We start from the raw sequence: 18700 nt of genomic DNA, 5'->3' as shown, positions 1-18700 counted from the left end.
CCAAAGAGCTCCCGATCTAACCATGCAAAGGGGCGGGAGGGGAAACTGAGGCACGGGGCAGGGCAGGGACGTGCCTACAGTCACCCAGCAGGTCAGTGTCAGGAATAGAACCCAGGTCTCCTAGCTCCCAGGCCACAGGGCCAGCAATAGCATTCCCCCACTAGCCAGGCCTCGTACAATCCCAGCCAACTGAGATGGCCAGCATGAGGCTTACCAGAGCAGCTCAGCGGGTGAGGCCAGGCCCTGCACCGGGCTAAGTGTAGGGAGGGATGGAGTCATAGCTCTGAATACAGGGAAAGGCCCCTGGGGCTCTGATCGGGGACCATGAGGCATAAACTCCGGGTGAACTGATGCAGAGAAGCAAGAACAGCAGCAGCGTCACCTCCCACCACTGACCGGGGATGGGGGCGTGGGGGGGTGGAAGCTCCACCAGGGTCTCTGCCCGATGGGCCAGCAGAAATCATTGTCACGTGACCGCCTCCAACGGGCCTGTTAAAGAACCCAGCGGGGCACAGGCAGGTTGGTCTGCAGGAAGGGCCCAGAGACGCGGGAGGAGGAGAGCTCTCCTCCAAAGCTGCAAGGGGCAAGGTCACCCCCGTGCCCCCTGAGCCATTCCTTGGAACCTCGCTGTAGCAAGGGCGCAGGGAGTGGGAGGACATGCGTCCTGGGTGCTGCGCCCTGCTCTAGCAATTAGGACTAGTGGCTCAGAGCAGGGGGGCTGGAAGTCAGGACTCCTGGGTTCTCTTGCTAGCTCTGGGAGGGGCATGGGGTCTAGGGACTGGAATAGAGGGGGGGATCTAGGATTCCCTTATCAATGACATGCTGGGTAAATGAGTGCCATTTCCCCTCTCTGTGCCTCAGTTTACTCCTCTGGGAGGGAAGAGAAGTAGGAGCCCTGCAGAATGCCACATGAGACAGGCCTTGAGGCAGAAGACCAAATCAGCCAGAGTCTTCCCTCTGCCGGCTCTCAGGGAGGTAGGAACATGCAGCCCCCACCTATCCCCGTAGGGTTTGCAAGTGAGTTTCCAGCCCCTCGCAATCAGTGGTATCGACAGATCAAACAACGTAGCAGCAGAGACAATACCTGATCTTCATCCACCGCCTGGAGATCATCTAGCAAGGGCCGGTGCAGCCTCCCTGCCAGGCTCAGGTCTGTCCCAGGACTGACGCGGGTCAGGCAGGCAGAGGCTCTGTCTCTCGGCTCCACAGGATCGGTGTTACGGCCCCCAGCCTCGGAACAGTCTCTAGGAGGAGCCGGTCAGTGCGCCAGACCCCCCAAGGGGTCCCACTCTTCCTCCAGGGTAAGCCAGGCAGCTGGACCACACCGTGAGCTCCGTTCAGCGAGTCCCACTGAGACAGACCCCTCAGGGAGACAACGCACCTCGCCCAGCGTTTGCAGTGGACACCCACACGGCGCTGTGGAGAGTCCGGTTCGTTCATTAACTGGAAGTTCTGTGGGTAGTCTAGAGAACTGGAGGGGAAAGCAGAGCCCATTCTGGTTAGCCCAGAGCCCAGCCAAGCTGCGGGAACCCCTTGTTCAGGCTCTGTCTGTCTGACCTCCTTTGAGAGATCCCTTACTCCTTCCAGCAGCCAGCTCTTACCCCACACCTCACCCTCACCAGTCCTTTGATCTCCAGCTGGGGGATTGTTGTTCATCTGCCCCGAGGAGAGATGGGGAAGTCCATATCCCTTGGGGATGTTGGTTGCTAGGTTCCAATGTCCAGGTGATTGGATTCACCACTGTCTTCTCAGATGCTCCGTTTATTGGAGACTAAGGCCCAGACAGCTAGGGGACACCCACGCCTAATTCTCTTCGCCTGCCCCGAAAGCAAACAGTCCTTTTCCATCCCACTGGGTAACAATGCAGCACATGGGGAAACTGAGGCACAAACAGGACTCAAAAACATTACAAAATATTCCCACTTTGGGACGCTCTTCCCCTAGGGAAGCAGGCAGGCAGCTCCCACCATCCCTGCTCAGAGGCCAAACGCGAAGCCCAGCCCAGCCCGCATTCTGCCAGCCCCTTCATCCATGCGAATGCTGAGCTCTCCTTCTGAGCCTCAAAGACCTGATCCTTCCAGCCGGAGCCTGCTCGTTACCTGGCTCTCTGTGGCAGTGGAGTCCTCTCTGTTAACGCAACACGACCCGCCCAGACAGGGTGCGTGGTCCTAAACGTACGATCCGAGCCTGGGAGCCGGGCCCCATCGTGCTGGGTGCTGCAGACACAGTGAGACTGGCCCTGCCACACACAGCTTGCAATCTAAACACACCAGATAGACAAAGGGTGGGAGGGGAAACTGAGGCACCGAGCAGGGACATGACTTGCCCAAGATCAGCAACAGAGACGGGAATAGAAGCCAGTCCCCCAACGACCATGCCCATGCCTTAGTCACTAGCCTGGCCTTCCTCTCTAACACCTTCCATCCCCCGTTACTGTCTTTCCATCCAAGCGACAGTATTTCTAAGGCTCTGACTCGGCTGATTTCTAATGTAATCCAGAGGGTTCTAACCTGCGTCTCCCCTCCTCACGCTCCCTAAAGGCAGGTGTGATGAAGTGGGGGATTGTCTTGTTTTTCCTACCGTCTATACTCCTCTGCACGACACACCTACATCTCTCCTTCCCCCCCCCACAGGCTTACCATGGAGGTGGAGGCCCTCGTAAGCCTGCTGAGCGGCACCAGCGCACACGCCCCCCGCCTGTGTCGGGCTGGCTTGGCTGTGGTCTTCATGCTGCGGCTGGTCGCCTTGGCGGTTGGAGCCAGGACCCTGTGGCGGGACGAGGTGGGGGACTTGGCCTGCAACGCCAGCGCGGAGAGCTGCCGCCGCACCTGCTTCGACGCCACCTTCCCCATCTCGCCCTTCAGCCTGTTCGCGCTGCAGCTGGCGGTGATCTTCAGCCATGCTCTGGCCCAGCTCCCGGCACTTCCGCCCACACGGCGAGGGCATGGGCAACTGGCGGCAGCCCACGCTCCGGGTAAGCAGCAGCGTCTCTGGCTGCACTGGGAAGTCTCTTGGCCAAGGCTGTCCTAGAAGGCATCTTCCTGGTGACGTTCCACACGCTCTACAGCCACTTCCCCGTGCTAGTGCAATGCCCTCCTCTCCCTGCCCGCCCCGGCCGTGACCTGCGCCATCCTGAATGCCCGGGAGAAGGACGCCTTTAACCACTTCATGGCCGGCTCCTCCTGGGCTTGTCTCCTGCTCAGTCTGCTGGGGACGCAGCACGCAGCCGTTCAGATCTTCCAGGCGGCTTCTGGAAAAGCTCCGCGAAAAGGCACAGCCAGGAAACCACGCGTGTAACTGGCCAGGTGTCATGGTGACGCCGCTGGGTCGCCAGCAGGGCTTGAGCCCATGACTTTCAGTGCTAACTAGGAGGAGCCACCATTGCTTGAGCTAAAGGAGTAACTCCTCCGGCTGATAGCACCACTAGGCTATTATCCACTATTATCCAGCTGCTAGCAGGGGACAAAGGCACACTCTGTGTTAGGGTGAGTTGCATAATCACCCCAGAGGGAGAACGAGGACGGTGGTGGAGGGGGTGCATATAGGAGTAAAGGACACGTGTTTTGTCATTTCTCCATCAATCTCGCCCGAGAGTGACAATTAAAGCGACTCTGAAACAACCCCCAGCAGATCAGACCCTCACGGAACAAAGTCTGGCAGCTCCTGGGACAAGGACCGTTTCTTTGTGCTGTTCATACAGCTCCAAGGACGATGGGGCCTGGTGCCATGTTGAGGGCCCCTGGGTGCTACCGTGATACAGCTACTAGGATGACATTTAGACGAGGGAATTTAAGCCGGGTAACAGGAAACCTTTGCAAAAGGGCCGAGCTGATTGTGTGGAATAATCTCCCAAAGACATTTAGAGCTGGAGCAGACAAAGCTCTATCTGTTTATCTCCTTACATGGCCCACACCAGCAGGCCTGAGTCAGTGTTTATGCTCACACCTCCTCTACAGGGCATGGAAATATTAGCCTCTTCTTACAGAATGGAGGTGCAGGGTAAGTGCAGAGATTTGACCAAGACCAGCCAAGAAGTCTGTGGCAGAGCCAAGTAGTCCCAGGCCCCCGTCTTAACCCCAAACCCAGCCTTCCTCCCTGGAGAACCACCCTGCACTGGCAGGAGCTGGATGCGAATGGCTTCTCCGGCTCGGAGCTCCCAGGCGTCTACATTTAAAAGCCACGTGTGTTCGAAAGTGCGCCGAGAGAAGACGATAGAGAAGAGCCGAATGAACCTAAAAAGCTGCTAGGAGATTTCAGGTTGTCCCTCCACGTTCTAACTGAGAGTTGGGCATCGGATTGAGACTCTTCCTCTCAGGAAGGGTTAAAAGCTCTGACCCCAGCAGCCAAACCCGCGCTGCAATGCTAATCCTCTCTGACCACCCGTGAAAGAGGCAGTAAGCAAATTTCACATGATCTCCAGAAATATTGACCAAATGGGAATAATCTCACAGCGACATCTTCTGGCCAAAAAACACTACCTGGCTGCAAGCCAGCCTGGCCTGCAAATATCCTTCTGGCTCTCAGGCGGGGTAGCCTGGAGGTCATGCGGTTTTACTACAACAGCCCGTGCGAACATCAGTCATCCAGACAGTTCCTGGAGCCGTGGTACTGGCCATGTAGCAATATTTCCGCTCATGCACTCGCCTCTGGGTGGCTTGCTGGCATTTCAGCAGCGGCGTGATCTATAGAGCGTAAAACACCTGGGGACACGGTTCTGCTGGATGAAGCAGAAAATGGTGTTAAGAGTCGCGGACACACACACACCAGGCACAGAGAATCGCTGTTCCTCTTCCGGGATCCCGCAGCACTTTGCTGTACCCGCAGTGGCATCCCCGGTGTCTCATTATGCAGGAGGGCTCAATAGAACTTCTTTCGCACTGATGCTCCTAATGGGTTAAGAGAGCTGCATTCTTTAATCAGACCATTGCTGGGGCACCTGGAAAACAAATGGATGCAATAGATACAATAGCTACATCTTAACAGTGAATGCCTGTCCCCAGCCATTCAGATGGAGATGAGGTTTGGTGCACAAAGGACATTCCGACACCAGGCAACCCAGTTCTCTCCTTTCTAAAGCCATCCAATTCCTCGGGTATTATTTAAGCTCCTGGACAGGCAGTCATTCGGGGACAAGGGGAGGGTGCAAAGCCTCTTTTTGAATGTAGGCTATTCCAAAGAGAACAAAGCTGGTAGAGCATGAAAAGGCTTTTTGGAACCAGCCACAAAGATTCCCTTTTGAACCCTGCTGCTAACTGACCTGGCGCCCCCGATACGCCAGCAAAGAGCAAGTCAATGGATGGCAGCTATGATGTGTTCACTGCGGGTGCCGGGCCGGGCACCAAGGCTGCAGTAGTTGTTTTGGTGGGGGAGGGACGGGAGAGGTAAATCTAGCATTGGTGAAAGGTCCTAGCTTGGTAGATCAAGGCCAAACCGCGCAACAGGTACAGCAATACAAGCTTCTCACTAACACACCTCTCTGTCTGTATCTTGTCATATTTAACTGTAGGCTCCTTGGGGCAGGGGCTGGCTTTGTGTCCTATGTCTGTACAGCACCTGGCACAGTGGGGTCCTGCTCCAGGACTAAGGCTCCTAGGGGCTACGGTAATACAAATAGAAACTCTCTCCGCCTGGCTGCAGAAAGACCATCTTTTGAAGGGTGTCCAAGTCCTCCTGACTTCTCTGCTGAAACTGCCATGGTGGTGATGTTGCAGACACGTTTCATAGGAAATGGAATAAGACCCACCTGTTCTTTTCACACGGGCCGTCAAACAGCCATCAGGGTAGTTCCCATTGACCTGAGCCGAATTAGCTACGTTCGTTACCAAGCCCCCGCATGGGGAACTGAAGGGATAGCAATTGACGAGATCATTATGTAGCATCTTTCAGCCCCAAATGCCCCAGGCTAGTTTACAAATCGACCTACCACTGAAGTGCAGGCACCTTTGGGGAGAAACGGGGCAGCCGTTAAACGTGGCATCACCAGTCTCAGTTATAGGCCTTATAGAACGGTTAGAGCTTCATACTAGGCACACTAGAGTTATTCTACCTACCACCCAGGATTCATTCCAACCCCCACTAGCTGTAGTGTGCGAGAGCCAAGAGGTATCCAAGCTCGATATCACTTACCTTGCAAGATCTATAAAAGCCCAGGCCAAAGGGAGACCTCAGTAGTTTGAAAAGGAGCCAGGTTGCTCCAACCCCCGTGTTTTAAAACATGGTATCATGAGATGTAATTAGAGGCAGCTCCCAAAACTCTCTGCATTTCAGTCTGAGGGAATGGAAGGAACCAGCACTACCCAGTGGCTTGCAGAACAAGGAAAGGGACTACCATTTGTTTGGGTCATTGACTGAAGTTTCACACACCTGTTGCCACAGGCAGAGGGGAATCTGTTGAACCCACTTGGGATTAGACCCTAGAACAAAGTCTTGGCAAACCACATGAACTTCTGTTTGACCTTAATATTACTAGACAAGAGAAGGAAAAACTGATGTGACCAGAGCTGTGTCAGGAGAAGGATTGAAGATTGGAGAACCAGGGTCTTAATACACAAGCCCTTTTACAACCATGCTTCTGCCATTGGGAACCTTTAGTAAAATCCTGTTTCAATTGAGTATCAATTCCTTCTAAAGAAAATTGTGCTACAGAAAGCAATACTGCTGTAGGGGAGCATGCTCGGCACATGGTATTTTAGACAAGTCCCATTAGGGTTTCATTTATTCAATGTTGTTTTTCTTTCCGGTTTTACACACACCCAACAATGAAACCACTCTGATTCGTTTCCATACAGGTGTTTGTTTTTAGTGGAAAAGGATTCTGGACCTCTCAAGAGTACAATTAATGAAACCAGCACGGGATTTCCCGGGGCAGACCATGTAAAGAAAAGTTGCATTCACGTTTCTAGTCCATCTCCGGTGTTCTTCTCTAGAATTTACCCGTAGATTATGCCAGATGAGATTTTTCTGCACACTGGGATGTATCATTGACCTACAGGGTTTATTATACACCTCTATCTCGATATAATGCTGTCCTCAGGAGCCAATTTTTTTTTACCACGTTATAGGTGAAACTGCGTTATATTGAACTTGCTTTGATCCACCCAAGTGCATAGCCCCGCCCCCCCCAGAGCGCTGCTTTACCGCGTTATATCCGAATTCGTGTTATATGGGGTAGAGGTGTAACATATTACATATTTTTGGATGTCATGGAAGCTTGGAAAAAATTATTTTCATCCTTTCATTCGTCAGATGTCCAGGGTAACCATCACATTTGTTTATTCTGTATCAGCATCTTCATGGAGGTAACAAGAAAGGCCTTAGTACAGAAAACAGGTGTGCACAGGAGGGGAACATACTTGGGACACCAAACCAAAAAACACTCAATAGCTTTCAAAGTGGCAGCACTAGCATACTGACAATTTTTAGAGGTAGAGGGTATCGACATCTAAGAATCCAGAGTGCATTCCTCAGGCTATAACATCTAACAGCCAATAAACCTGATCTCTGCCTCTCTTTAATATTCAATATGTGCTTAAAAGATTCCAGAAGACTGGGCACATGGCCTGCCCCCCCACACCATACCACAAAGAGGTGTGAAAGGATTTTACTCCTGTTTTTTTAAGTACCAAGACTGTTGATTCTAGTCTTGCAGGAGGATATGGGTTGTTTACAGGATGACCAGACAGCAAATGTGAAAAATCGGGACGGGGTGTGTGTGTGTGTGTGTAATAGGAGCCTATATAAGAAAAAGACCCAAAAATTGGGACATCTGGTCACCCTAGTTGTTTATAATGAGCTCTCATCCCTTCATTGAAGAAAGGGTCTCGAATCTTTATCGGGGCCATCACTACTCCAAATGGCTAGTGACTGGAATCAGTAAGTTCTAGAACAGTCTGCGTAAGCCATCCTCCCCCACATTTAGCAGTTGTGATGTCATTTCACCAATCTTCAAGTCAGGCTCCCCGGGCTAGACCGCATCAGAATTTCTCGCGTGAAAAATAAAAAGAAACATTGAAAAATTCTTATCAGACTTGCAAACCGGCTTATTAGAGCACAAGCCCAGTCCCTCTCCCACCCGCCATTAGAGAGGACATTCCTAGACCAACTCACCAACAAGCTGTGCAATGGGGACAAGACAGGTGGAGTTTCCCTTGCAGCGTCAGGACGGGATACTCCACCTGACTTGTCCCCATTTGCACAACACAAAGCGTTTTCAGTGAGCTTATGCAGACACATGGACCCAGATTCTCTACAGGACCCCCGGGCCTACACACAAGCTCCTAGTGGCATTTAGCTTCAGAAGGCACAGCCCAAATGGAAGGGAAATTCTCAAGATCCTACCCAGAGAGAGACCAGAGACAGTGTCGGGCAAGAGCATTTTCTTTATTTACATATAGAAAACATTTTCCCAAAGCATCATTTACTTCAGAGGAATGAACCTAGATGAGTGGGTGGCACCGATACCAGGTCTGCCATGTTTCACTGGCTTGTAAGTGATGGAAAACTCGCCCAGGTAGTGGCCAATCATCTCGGGCTGCAAGAGAAAAGACAGGACGACTATTCAGAACCAGGATTGATCTGACGTGACAAGCAGCTGAGAGCCTCAAACGGGAGAGTACCCTGCAAAGACCTTAAAGAGCATCAGAAGACAAGTTGGATTTCATGACACAGAGCTCTGGGATGACTGTTTAGAACTATTCTTTAAAAATACAGTACCTCCACGTGCATCTATCAGGTGCTTGGTACAGGTAGAGATGGGCATGCCATTTGCAGCCAACTGAATTAATAAAAACAACAAAGGAGTCTGGTGGCACCTTAAAGACTAACAGATTTATTTGGACATAAGCTTTCGTGGGTAAAAACCTCACTTCTTCAGATGCATCTGAAGAAGTGAGGTTTTTACCCACAAAAGCTTATGCCCAAATAAATCTGTTAGTCTTTAAGGTGCCACCAGACTCCTTTGTTGTTTTTGTAGATACAGACTAACACGACTACCCCCTGATAATTGAATTAATGTAACCCTCTTTCTGTTCCCAAATTATCCAGGCAGACTGTCTGTTATTCAGTGAAAGATCAATCTAAACGTTTCAGCCTTCAGACTGCTGCAGGGTTCACTGATACTATTGTTTTGAGCAAGCACACCTTGCCACTTCCCTGTGACGGGGCACCACATGACACAGCATTGCTCCTACGCCCTGGCTGAGGGCTGTAGAGACAGCTGTACACATTTGTGTGTGTGTGTGTGTGTGTGTGTGTGTGTGTGTGTGTGTGTGTGTGTGTGAGAGAGAGAGACAGACATTCACAAGTCTCGGTGAGTGACAGAAATCGAATACATGGGGTCAAACGCCAGAGTGAATTTTTTTCTTTCGGTATTCAGACAGCTCTAATCACAGCTGCAGATCCTCCTCTTCCTTATCACATTCAAAAATGCCCCTCCTGCCCCCTCCCCGGACAGCACTCCCACCTCTCTGGCAGATAAGACTGTCTACACTACAGACTTCTGCTGACACAGCTGTGTCTGTCGGGTGTGAAAAGGTGCGATCCCTGACAGATCGCCCTAATGCAGATGCCCTTATACCAGCAAAGCTTGTTTTGCTTGGGGTGGGCTAAACGATCAGTAAAAGCGCAGTTTTGGGGGCATTAGCTGTGTCCATGCTAGGAGCGCTTACCAATAGAACTAGAGTGCTAAGGAACTCCTAGCGTAAACATGGCTTCGGCTATGCTTAGGCCACTGTAATCCACATTGATAGACAGCCAAAGGAGATGTTGAAAGGCACAAGTGGCAGTTATGATTTACATGCGTCTGACGAAGTGGGTATTCACCCACGAAAGCTTATGCTCCAATACATCTGTTAGTCTTTAAGGTGCCACAGGACTCTTGGTTGCTTTTTCCAGTTATGATTTAGTATCCCAGGTGTCTAACTCCCATTTCATGTCTAACTGCCACCTGTGCCTTTAAAAAAAAAATCACCCCCACGTGTCCAACTCAAAACATTCCCCCAACCAGAGAGCCCAAACTGGTTGATCTACCTTAAGCCCTTCAACAGGCTTTCAGGTTAGATTTCAACCACAAACAAAGCAGGCAAAGAAAATGTTGGTCAGTTGTTTAATCCTTCCTTGTAATATCAGATCACGCCACACCGCACCTGCTGGCTACTTCATTTCCCGTTAGATCGGCAAGTCAGATTTCTCGCTACAGCAAGACATTCTGTGGCTCTGTAACAGAGCCCCTGCTCGGTCACCACCAGGCAGGTGAGCGTAAGGGTGAGGGAATACAGGACTGCCCCAAAGGGTCTGTCTACATTGCAAGAAGCAACATGTTCTTAACTCCAGGCAGACCCTTCCCCCCATTACTTCTCTCATACACAGCAGCACGATGTACAACTGATTCATTCACTGAATTACCAGGCGGGCAAGCAACCTCTTGCAAAACTTCAGTCTAGGTCTTAACAAGCTAAGAAGAAAAAGCCTTGTATGTAACACATTCCCCGAAGTCAGACACCACCTTCTCAAGGAAAATAGAGAATGATTTCATGACAAAGTTTTGGGGTGGTTTTTTGTTTGTTTGAAACACAAACCTCCCACAACAACCTGCCTTTCATAGGTGTTAAAGCCCCATATACAGAGACTCTCCTCCAAGAGACAGAACTGGCCAAGCTCCAACTGGAACAGAAGTTCAAGCAAATTAAAGGGCAAATGGCTTACACTTTCAGAATCGATCCATTACAGGAAAATTCAGGAGTGGAGACGGGGCCTAAGCAAGCAGGATGCTGGTAAGTTTCTGCTGCTATCAGGCAGCATTTAAACCTTTCGCTCCTGCATAGCTCACCTTGATTTCCACCTGGTTGAAGGTTTTGCCGTTGTATACGCCGACCATGCTGCCCACCATCTCGGGGAGGATGATCATGTCGCGCAGGTGAGTTTTGACTACCTCTGGCTTCTCCATGGGAGGGGCCTCCTTCTTGGCCTTGCGAAGGCGCTTCAGGAGGGAATGCTGCTTACGACGCAGGCCGCGGTTCAGACGCCGACGCTGGCGAGCACTGTACAGCTGCATCAGCTGCTCGCTGAAATAATGAAGAGGACTAGATCAGCTGGGGGGGTGGGGATAGCTCAGTGGTTTGAGCATTGGCCTGCTAAACCCAGGGTTGAGAGCTCAATCCTTGAGAGGGCCATTTAGGGATTTGGGGATTGGTCCTGCTTTGAACAGGGGGTTGGACTCGATGACCTCCTGAGGTCCCTTCCAATCCTGATATTCTATGATTCTAAACAAGAGTCAGCTCATATGTAACATTTAGATTCAGTGAGGAAAGGAGCGAAACACCAGAAACGGACCTGGCGCCAGGACTCCTGGGTTCTATTGCCAGCCGTGGGAGGATGGAATCATCATTTGTTCACAGTTGGGAAAGATTCAGGGGTGAGCAAATCCGTAGTCCAGCACTGCTGAGGACATTCCAATGAGATGCAGAGCCATGTATCAATTATTAATGATGTTTGCTGTGGTACTGCTTAACGGTCAACCAAGGATTGGGCTAGGAGCTGTCCGAACACAGCAGTAGATGGTCCTTGCCCCAAAGACAGTCAGCCATGACATCAAGGAAGGCCACAAGCAGAGTGAACAATGTGTGACAACTTTTTGAGGGTGGGTTTACTTAGAAGGGGGTTAACTAAATAGAAAGAGAGGAAGGGAAGTGGATGAGGCGGGCAAAGCTGAGGCGAAGAGATTGAGAGATGGAGCAAACAGCCAATCGATGCAACATCCAGACAAACTGTAGAAAGTTTTCTGAATGGCCAGAGGTCCCTGCTCTGGCAACTCGCCTTCCTGCAAATTGGACTCTAGGGCTCCTCTCTACAGCTGCACCCCACCTGGGTCCTAGTGCCCTCAGAGTTAGGGGCTCTCCCCTGCACAGTTCTGGGCCCATGAAATGATGGGGGAGTGGCCCCTGTTTGACACCACCCTCCTCCCACACTCTGGTATCCTTAATTTGGACTAAGCGATACAAATGAATATGGCAAATTACTTCCATCAGAACACGCAAGTAAAATAGTGGACAACAAAATGCTGCTTTTCTATAGCCCTTTGTACTCAAAGATTCCAGGGCACATTACCCATATTAATGCATTTACCCTAAATTAAGTCTCCAGGAGGAAGATTGATAGTGTCTTTATTTTATAGATGGGGAAACTAAACAGAAGGTCTGGTCTCGTTATAAGGTTTTTGCCTGAGCAGATAGGAAAAAAGCTGTTCTATCCAAATTAGGGAACCACAGCTTAATCCCTATGAACACTTGGGTCAGAATATGGTCCACTGTCATAGTCAGGAGATGAGAAAATAAAAGTCATAGAATATACTTGGCCCCAAACTACTTCACAATCCTGTTTAAACCTGGCTACTTCTGCAGTGAAGACAGGGCCTACAGACCTGTTGCACAGAATGTAGAGAGCTTGATTTCCAGTCATGGGCTCTGGCCACAAGACCTGCCGTCATCTCTTAACATAACCTCATTGCTTGGTTGGTAACGGGGGAGAAGGGTGCCAATAAGCAAGAGTTACTTACTAGGACATATCGAGGAGCTGATCCAGATCGACACCTCTGTAGGTGAATTTCCTAAAGGTACGTTTCTTCTTCTGTTCGACTTCCGCCTGGATGGAGAGAACCAGAGGGAAAACAGATGAGGCCTCCAAATTACAAAGACATCCAAGCAGGCGGGACGTTTTGCCAGATACCGTTATGCTCTAATAAATTTGTTAGTCTCTAAAGTGCCACAAGTCCTCCTGTTCTTCTTTTTACGTTTTGCCAGATACCTTTGCTGCCCTGCTCCCATGTGTTTACCAGCCTAGTTATTGCCCAGGTTTAGGTGTTACCGGGGGAAGAGGAGCACATGTGTGGTAGTTCATTAGTCTCTGTAAAAGTGCTCTGAAGAATATAAACAGAATATAAATGCTGTGAATTATTCCTAATGATTCACTGTTTGATAAATATTAATGCTTCTTTCACTTTGGAGCACACAGACCTAATGAACCCCCACCCCCAAGGGTGAAGCATTCCCATGGCTTAACTGGGCACATCCATATTTACAAGAGGTTGGTTACTGGACATATCTGGAGCCCGTTTCGCCTGGAGGAGCACAACCTACATAAACCAAACCTGCTCAGACTGCTCCCAGCCCATAAGCGTCACAGCCCTCCCCAAACCCACCTTCAGCACCATGCCCAGCCCTACAACAGCTCCCCAGAGTGGCCCACGAGTTCCATCAGCCTCCCCCAGCAAGCACCCCACATTACACAGCACCCCCACAACCACATGCGTCATTGGCACCCTGTCTCCAGACAACTCCCTGGGTGCCCCGTCCTGCCACAGCACACGTTACACACACTCAGGCCCACAATGCTCCCTGAGCCCAGCTCCACACATTGTCCATGGACAATCTCACAACTCTCCCCTCCCCACCCCCAAGACACAACGCTCCTTCAACACAGAGCCCCCCAAGAGTCACAGACATCGCCTACACAACACAACCCCACCGACCTACACTGCACACACCCGCAGCACCGCCAAGAGCCCCCCAAGACACATGCACAACACTCACACCCCAACTACCCCATCACAATCCCTGCCCCCCACTCCTCCCACGGGTCCGGGTCCCCCTCCCCCCACAACGCACCCCCCTACTCCCCCCAGGCCCCAGCCCCGGAGAAGACGGGGGACTCCACGCCCCCGCCAGGGCCCGGACCGGGCTGCAGCAGCTCAACCAGGCCCAGGCCCGTTCCCCCCACGCCCATACAGCCCCAGGCGTGCAGGGGGCAGCGCCCTCCGGGGGTATCGGCACCCGGAGCCCCGGCCGAGCCGGCCCCGAAGCGGATGGAGCCGGATTAAGGGCTCCGGCCCACGCCACTCTCACCCACCATCTTGGCCGCGTCTCCTCGGAAAGGGCTGATCTCGTCCGGGCGGCGCCTGATATCGCGAGAGCAGGGCAAGGGGCAGGCCCCGCCCACTACGGCTTCAGCGCAGCCGTTCCGCCCTCACTGAGATTTAAAGGGGCCGCCGCTAAAAAAAAGAAAGTGGGCGGGGGTGGGGTGGAGGAGGGAAGCGGTGTTAGTCTCGCTCATCCCTGCTGGCGCAGCACGTGGGGTGCCAGCAGCTACATGACTCACCTATCCATTTCTAGGGCACCTCCCTACCCCAGACATACCCTAAAGTCTCATCCGCGCTGGCCCCCATCTCCTCTGCCACCCCCACCCCCACACTTATCCCTAAGGTTGGCAACACTGGGGGCTGTTTTCTCAGCACCCCCACCCCACTCTTCCACCTAATATTGTTAATACTAATCACAACCAGTACTCAGCTACCTGTGCAGGGGGTATTTCTTGCAGCACTCAGCAGAGAGATGAAGTAATAAAGGGACTGTTAGCAACCCTACTTATTCCCCCACCCTGCTCCAGACTAGCCGCAGCTGAACACAGCCCCCACCCTGGCACAGGCTGCTTCCCAAGGTGGCTACCCTGGGCACACACCCAGGCCCCTGTGGCATCCCCCACCCACATGCAGGTCCTTATCCAGCTCGACTTACCACAGAGGGTAGTAACAGATCTCCTAGTCCCCCCGGCTGCTGCCTGGTGCTCTGTCCTGCCACCTTTCCTGCCTGGCTTCTGCCCCAGAAGTTGATACCCCACCAGCCACTATTCCATGCTAGGGATGTTTGACCCCTCTCCTCAATCCAAGCAAACATCTTAGAGAAGTCTGCCGTCTGTCTACTCCCTGGAGGTAGGGGCTGTGTGCTGGTTCTTCACGTCCCACCTACAATCCATCACTCCCGAGGTGGCTGCTACCTGCCAAGTATTCACCCACCTGGGCCGGCCCTAAGCCCCCACAAATCCTGGCCCATACCTCAAGGGCTTTTTGGTGGAAGTGGGTTTCAAAGTAGGCATTTCCCGAGGTTTTAGGAGACTCCCCTGGACTGTAGGCCAGTCCTGGCTGTCACCTTTCACCCACCCCAGAGATGGCGGCAATTCAGTGGTCCTGTGGCACAGAAGATACTCTAGATCAGACATGTGCCCACACCAGAAACAAATATTGGAACCTCTCCCCATCAACTTGGGAAGGAGGTGGGGAGATGTCCAATAACATGGGACTAAGATCAGGAACCAACCCTCTTTGGGTGTTGTAAAACCTGACTGATAAAGTTAACTGTGAGAATGAGGGCAAATATAGTATGGAAATAGCTATTGGTTAAGCAGTTTCTATAAACCATTTCCCCGGCCCATGCTTTGCATAAGTTCACTGGAGACTTGGGTTAGGAGCTGATCGAAAAATTTTCTATTAAAAAGCATTTTGTAACAGAAAAATGCCTTATTAGGTAAATGGGAAAGATTCCATTTCTGTCATAATGAAATGTTTAGAGGGAAAAAATAAATAGTTATAGATTTGAGTCCTTGTGAGCTTTATTAACCAAATTAATTTTAAGATAAAAAAAGAAAATTACAGAAAGGATATTGGATAGTTTCATTTTAAATGACAGTGGCTCAATAAAACGTGAGTGATCTAACATAGCACAGTGGGACCAATTCTCAGTTACTCTATTCCTGTGCTTGGGGATACGAAGGGAAGAGGGACTATGTCACCTGTGGTCTCCCCATGTTCTGAGTACACGGAGGCCCCACTTGCCGTAAGTTAGATCAGCCTCAGGGCTGCTCTAATTTATGCTGCTTTTCATCTCTCCCTCTAGGCCCTAGGAAGCAGCAAATAATCATAATCACAGTACTCTGGCTATGCCGACAATCTGCCCCCTACGCCAGGGGCTAGGAGCAAGGCTGTCAGGTGATTTTGAGTCCTTCGGCTCTACACTCCAACCGTACAGATGCCTGGGCAGGGTGGGAAGGGGCGGATGGAATTCCAGGAAGACGAAGAGGCTGCAGAAATTGGAGCAAAAGCAGGAGGTGAGGAGCAGATGGTTGAGGGGAATCCCCGCTGAGAAAGGGCAAGGCAAAAGAAATCCCCACCAGTGCAGGACTTACCAGAACAAGACATCAGGTCCAGGTGGAGGCAGAGAAGCTTCTGTAGAGCTGAGTAGGCTGTGAAGCAAAGCAGAACACGTAGGCAGGGTGCTAGTCCCAGGTACGCAAGTAGCCACCTTTCAGAAGTAGGAGAGGTCACTCGGCCATTTCCAGGTGGGAATCATGTCTGATTAAATGGCTGGCCCCAGCTGATACCACTATAAAGGATGCTCCGCTGCACAGCTAGGAGCTCTGCTTTCTATCCACTCCCCTGGGCTGAAGCAGAAATCTCAGGTCTCTGGCTTCTCTACTTACTCTTCTTTTTTTCTTGTCTCCTATTCCTTCCTTAGTCCAGATGGAGGGAGAGAGCAGGAAAGAGGAGGCAATGCCTCTGTGCTTCCAAGATAAGGAGGCAAAGAAAACCTAAGGGAGGCAACATGGCTGAGATTTATATGGGTTTCAGAACTGCTGCCTCCTTGCTTCCCAGTGGGTGGCACCATAAAACTGTCCGTCCTTTTTCAACTCATCTAGGAGGGAGCAGAGAATTTGTCTCACACATTAGGTAGGTCTTCAAGGCAGAGTTAACCTGGGTTCTTACTCAGGTGTTGCCCCTCAGCCCTCTCCCGTCTACACACCACACCCTCTCACCTGAGTTTGGTGGTGCTCTGAACCCAGGCTAGCTGGCGACATGGATTGGAACTTGGGTGCTGCTTTCACTCACACTGGTCCTCACCCACTTTTAGTGTGGATGAGGCTAAATCACTCAAGTACTGATAGTCCCCCAGTGCCTTCCCACAATTCCCTCCCTGTGCCCAGAACAGACAAGTGTCCCCTCCTGCCCTCCACCCCCATTCACTGGGAAAAAAATCACAAAGCATCTTGGTTTACTGCTGCAGCAGCACAAAGAACTATGGGATATGCCCCCAGAAGTCGGATAGGGCTTTGTACTAGTCTAGACCCAACTGCCAAACACCTGAGTTAAGTGCAGTGAAGACATGCCCAAGATCAGATTTCCTAATAGAACTGTTCCTCCAATACTATCATTGGGGCATTTCTCGCTCTTGCTCACAGAATTTGGAGAGCCTCCACCCTGCTGCGCTTTGTGAGAGGATTCACACATAAGCCTTAGGCCAAGGTGTGGCAGACAAATGCTGGCTCAGTTCTTAGCACAGGTTGATTCAGTTTCTGTTGTTGGGCAAAGCTGCACTTCAAACAGATTTAATGGTTTATTAAACAAAACCTGTCCAACCATTTAAAACATTCCCCTGCCGTGTTGCAATTCCAAACAGCTGAAGTGCAGGAGAACTGGAAAGCAAACCTGGTTTAGAAATTCAATGCATCCAGTCAAGCTTGCATCTCCAAGCTGCACAAAATACAAGATGAAAAGCGTAAATAAAGAAGAGTTAAGATCTTCTCCATTATCCTGCCCCTTGTTGCAGTCAGTTACCCCAATGCAACATGAGAGTACAATGCTTCCAAGTCAGACGCCTAGGATTTTACACTCTTTGCTTTGGTTTAAATGACCAAATGTAAAATCCTTCCATTCTGATTTGGAAATATTTTCCTGCGCAAAGACCAGGCTAACAGTGAATCGAGACCCATGACATTTTTACTAAACTCCAGTCATTGTAGGAGTTAACATAGGGAAGGAAGAGTCTTGTTCACTGCAAGTAATAGCTAAGATTTTAAAGACAGAGCCACCGCTCTGAAATATCGTGCCCATGTAAAGGATCTCAAATTGGACACCCAAAATCACTAGTCACTCTGGAAAATTTAGGTCTCTTGAGTGTTTCTTTATAGATGACCAGGCAAGCTAACAAATAGGTCTACGGTCACAGAATACTTGAATAACTGGGTCATTAGAGATGCATTCAGCATAGTTTTCAGAGTCGCAGCCGTGTTAAGTATCAGAGGGGTAGCCGTGTTAGTCTGAATCTGTAAAAAGCAACAAAGGGTCCTGTGGCACCTTTGAGACTAACAGAAGTACTGGGAGCATAAGCTTTCGTGGGTAAGAACCTCACTTCTTCAGATGCAAGTAATGGAAATCTCCAGAGGCAGGTATATATCAGCGTGGAGATAACGAGGTTAGTTCAATCAGGGAGGGTGAGGTGCTCTGCTAGCAGTTGAGGTATGAACACCAAGGGAGGAGAAACTGTTTCTGTAGTTGGATAGTCATTCACAGTCTTTGTTTAATCCTGATCTGATGGTGTCAAATTTGCAAATGAACCGGAGCTCAGCAGTTTCTCTTTGGAGTCTGGTCCTGAAGTTTTTTTGCTGTAAGATGGCTACCTTTACATCTGCTATTGTGTGGCCAGGGAGGTTGAAGTGTTCTCCTACAGGTTTTTGTATATTGTTAGTCCGTGTTAGTCTGTATTCGCAAAAAGAACAGGAGTACGTGTGGCACCTTAGAGACTAACAAATTTATTTGAGCATAAGCTTTTGTGGGCTACAGCCACAAGTACTCCGGTTAGTCTCCAAGGTGCCACACGTACTCCTGTTCTTTCAGCATAGTTTTAAATTCAAACTTTTAAATTTAAAAAAACGAAAGAGCTACTTCTGCCCTATCTCCCCACCGTAGGCTGGCAGTGGAAAGCGAGCAGATTGCTGGCCATAATGCAGTTTTTGCTTTAAGCTTTGCAGTTCATCTTCTGCCAGTGCCTGCCGTGCTGCTGAGGTGGCATTTGTGACACTAACACAACAGGAGCACAGTGCC

At 50.5% G+C, this 18700-nt stretch overlaps 1 protein-coding gene and 1 pseudogene across 1 annotated transcript; one reads left to right on the top strand and one right to left on the bottom strand.

The window, feature by feature from the left end:
- The first annotated feature begins 2636 nt into the window (after positions 1 to 2636).
- LOC103306333 (gap junction beta-3 protein-like) lies at positions 2637 to 3431 on the top strand (annotated as a pseudogene).
- A 4929-nt stretch (positions 3432 to 8360) lies between these two features.
- Positions 8361 to 16844, bottom strand: RPS15 (ribosomal protein S15). The gene is made up of 5 exons (XM_042861916.2): positions 16009 to 16844; positions 13900 to 14041; positions 12551 to 12636; positions 10826 to 11060; positions 8361 to 8530 (listed from the first exon to the last, which is right to left on the bottom strand). Exons 2-5 carry the CDS (start codon positions 13900 to 13902, stop codon positions 8417 to 8419), a joined length of 438 nt encoding a protein of 145 aa, XP_042717850.1. The 5' UTR covers positions 13903 to 14041; positions 16009 to 16844; the 3' UTR covers positions 8361 to 8416.
- Between the last annotated feature and the right edge of the window lie 1856 nt (positions 16845 to 18700).

The sequence above is a fragment of the Chrysemys picta genome, chromosome 25 (genome assembly GCF_011386835.1).
Source record: "Chrysemys picta bellii isolate R12L10 chromosome 25, ASM1138683v2, whole genome shotgun sequence".
Lineage (NCBI taxonomy): Eukaryota > Metazoa > Chordata > Testudines > Emydidae > Chrysemys > Chrysemys picta.
This window is presented reverse-complemented; position numbering and strand designations above follow the sequence as displayed.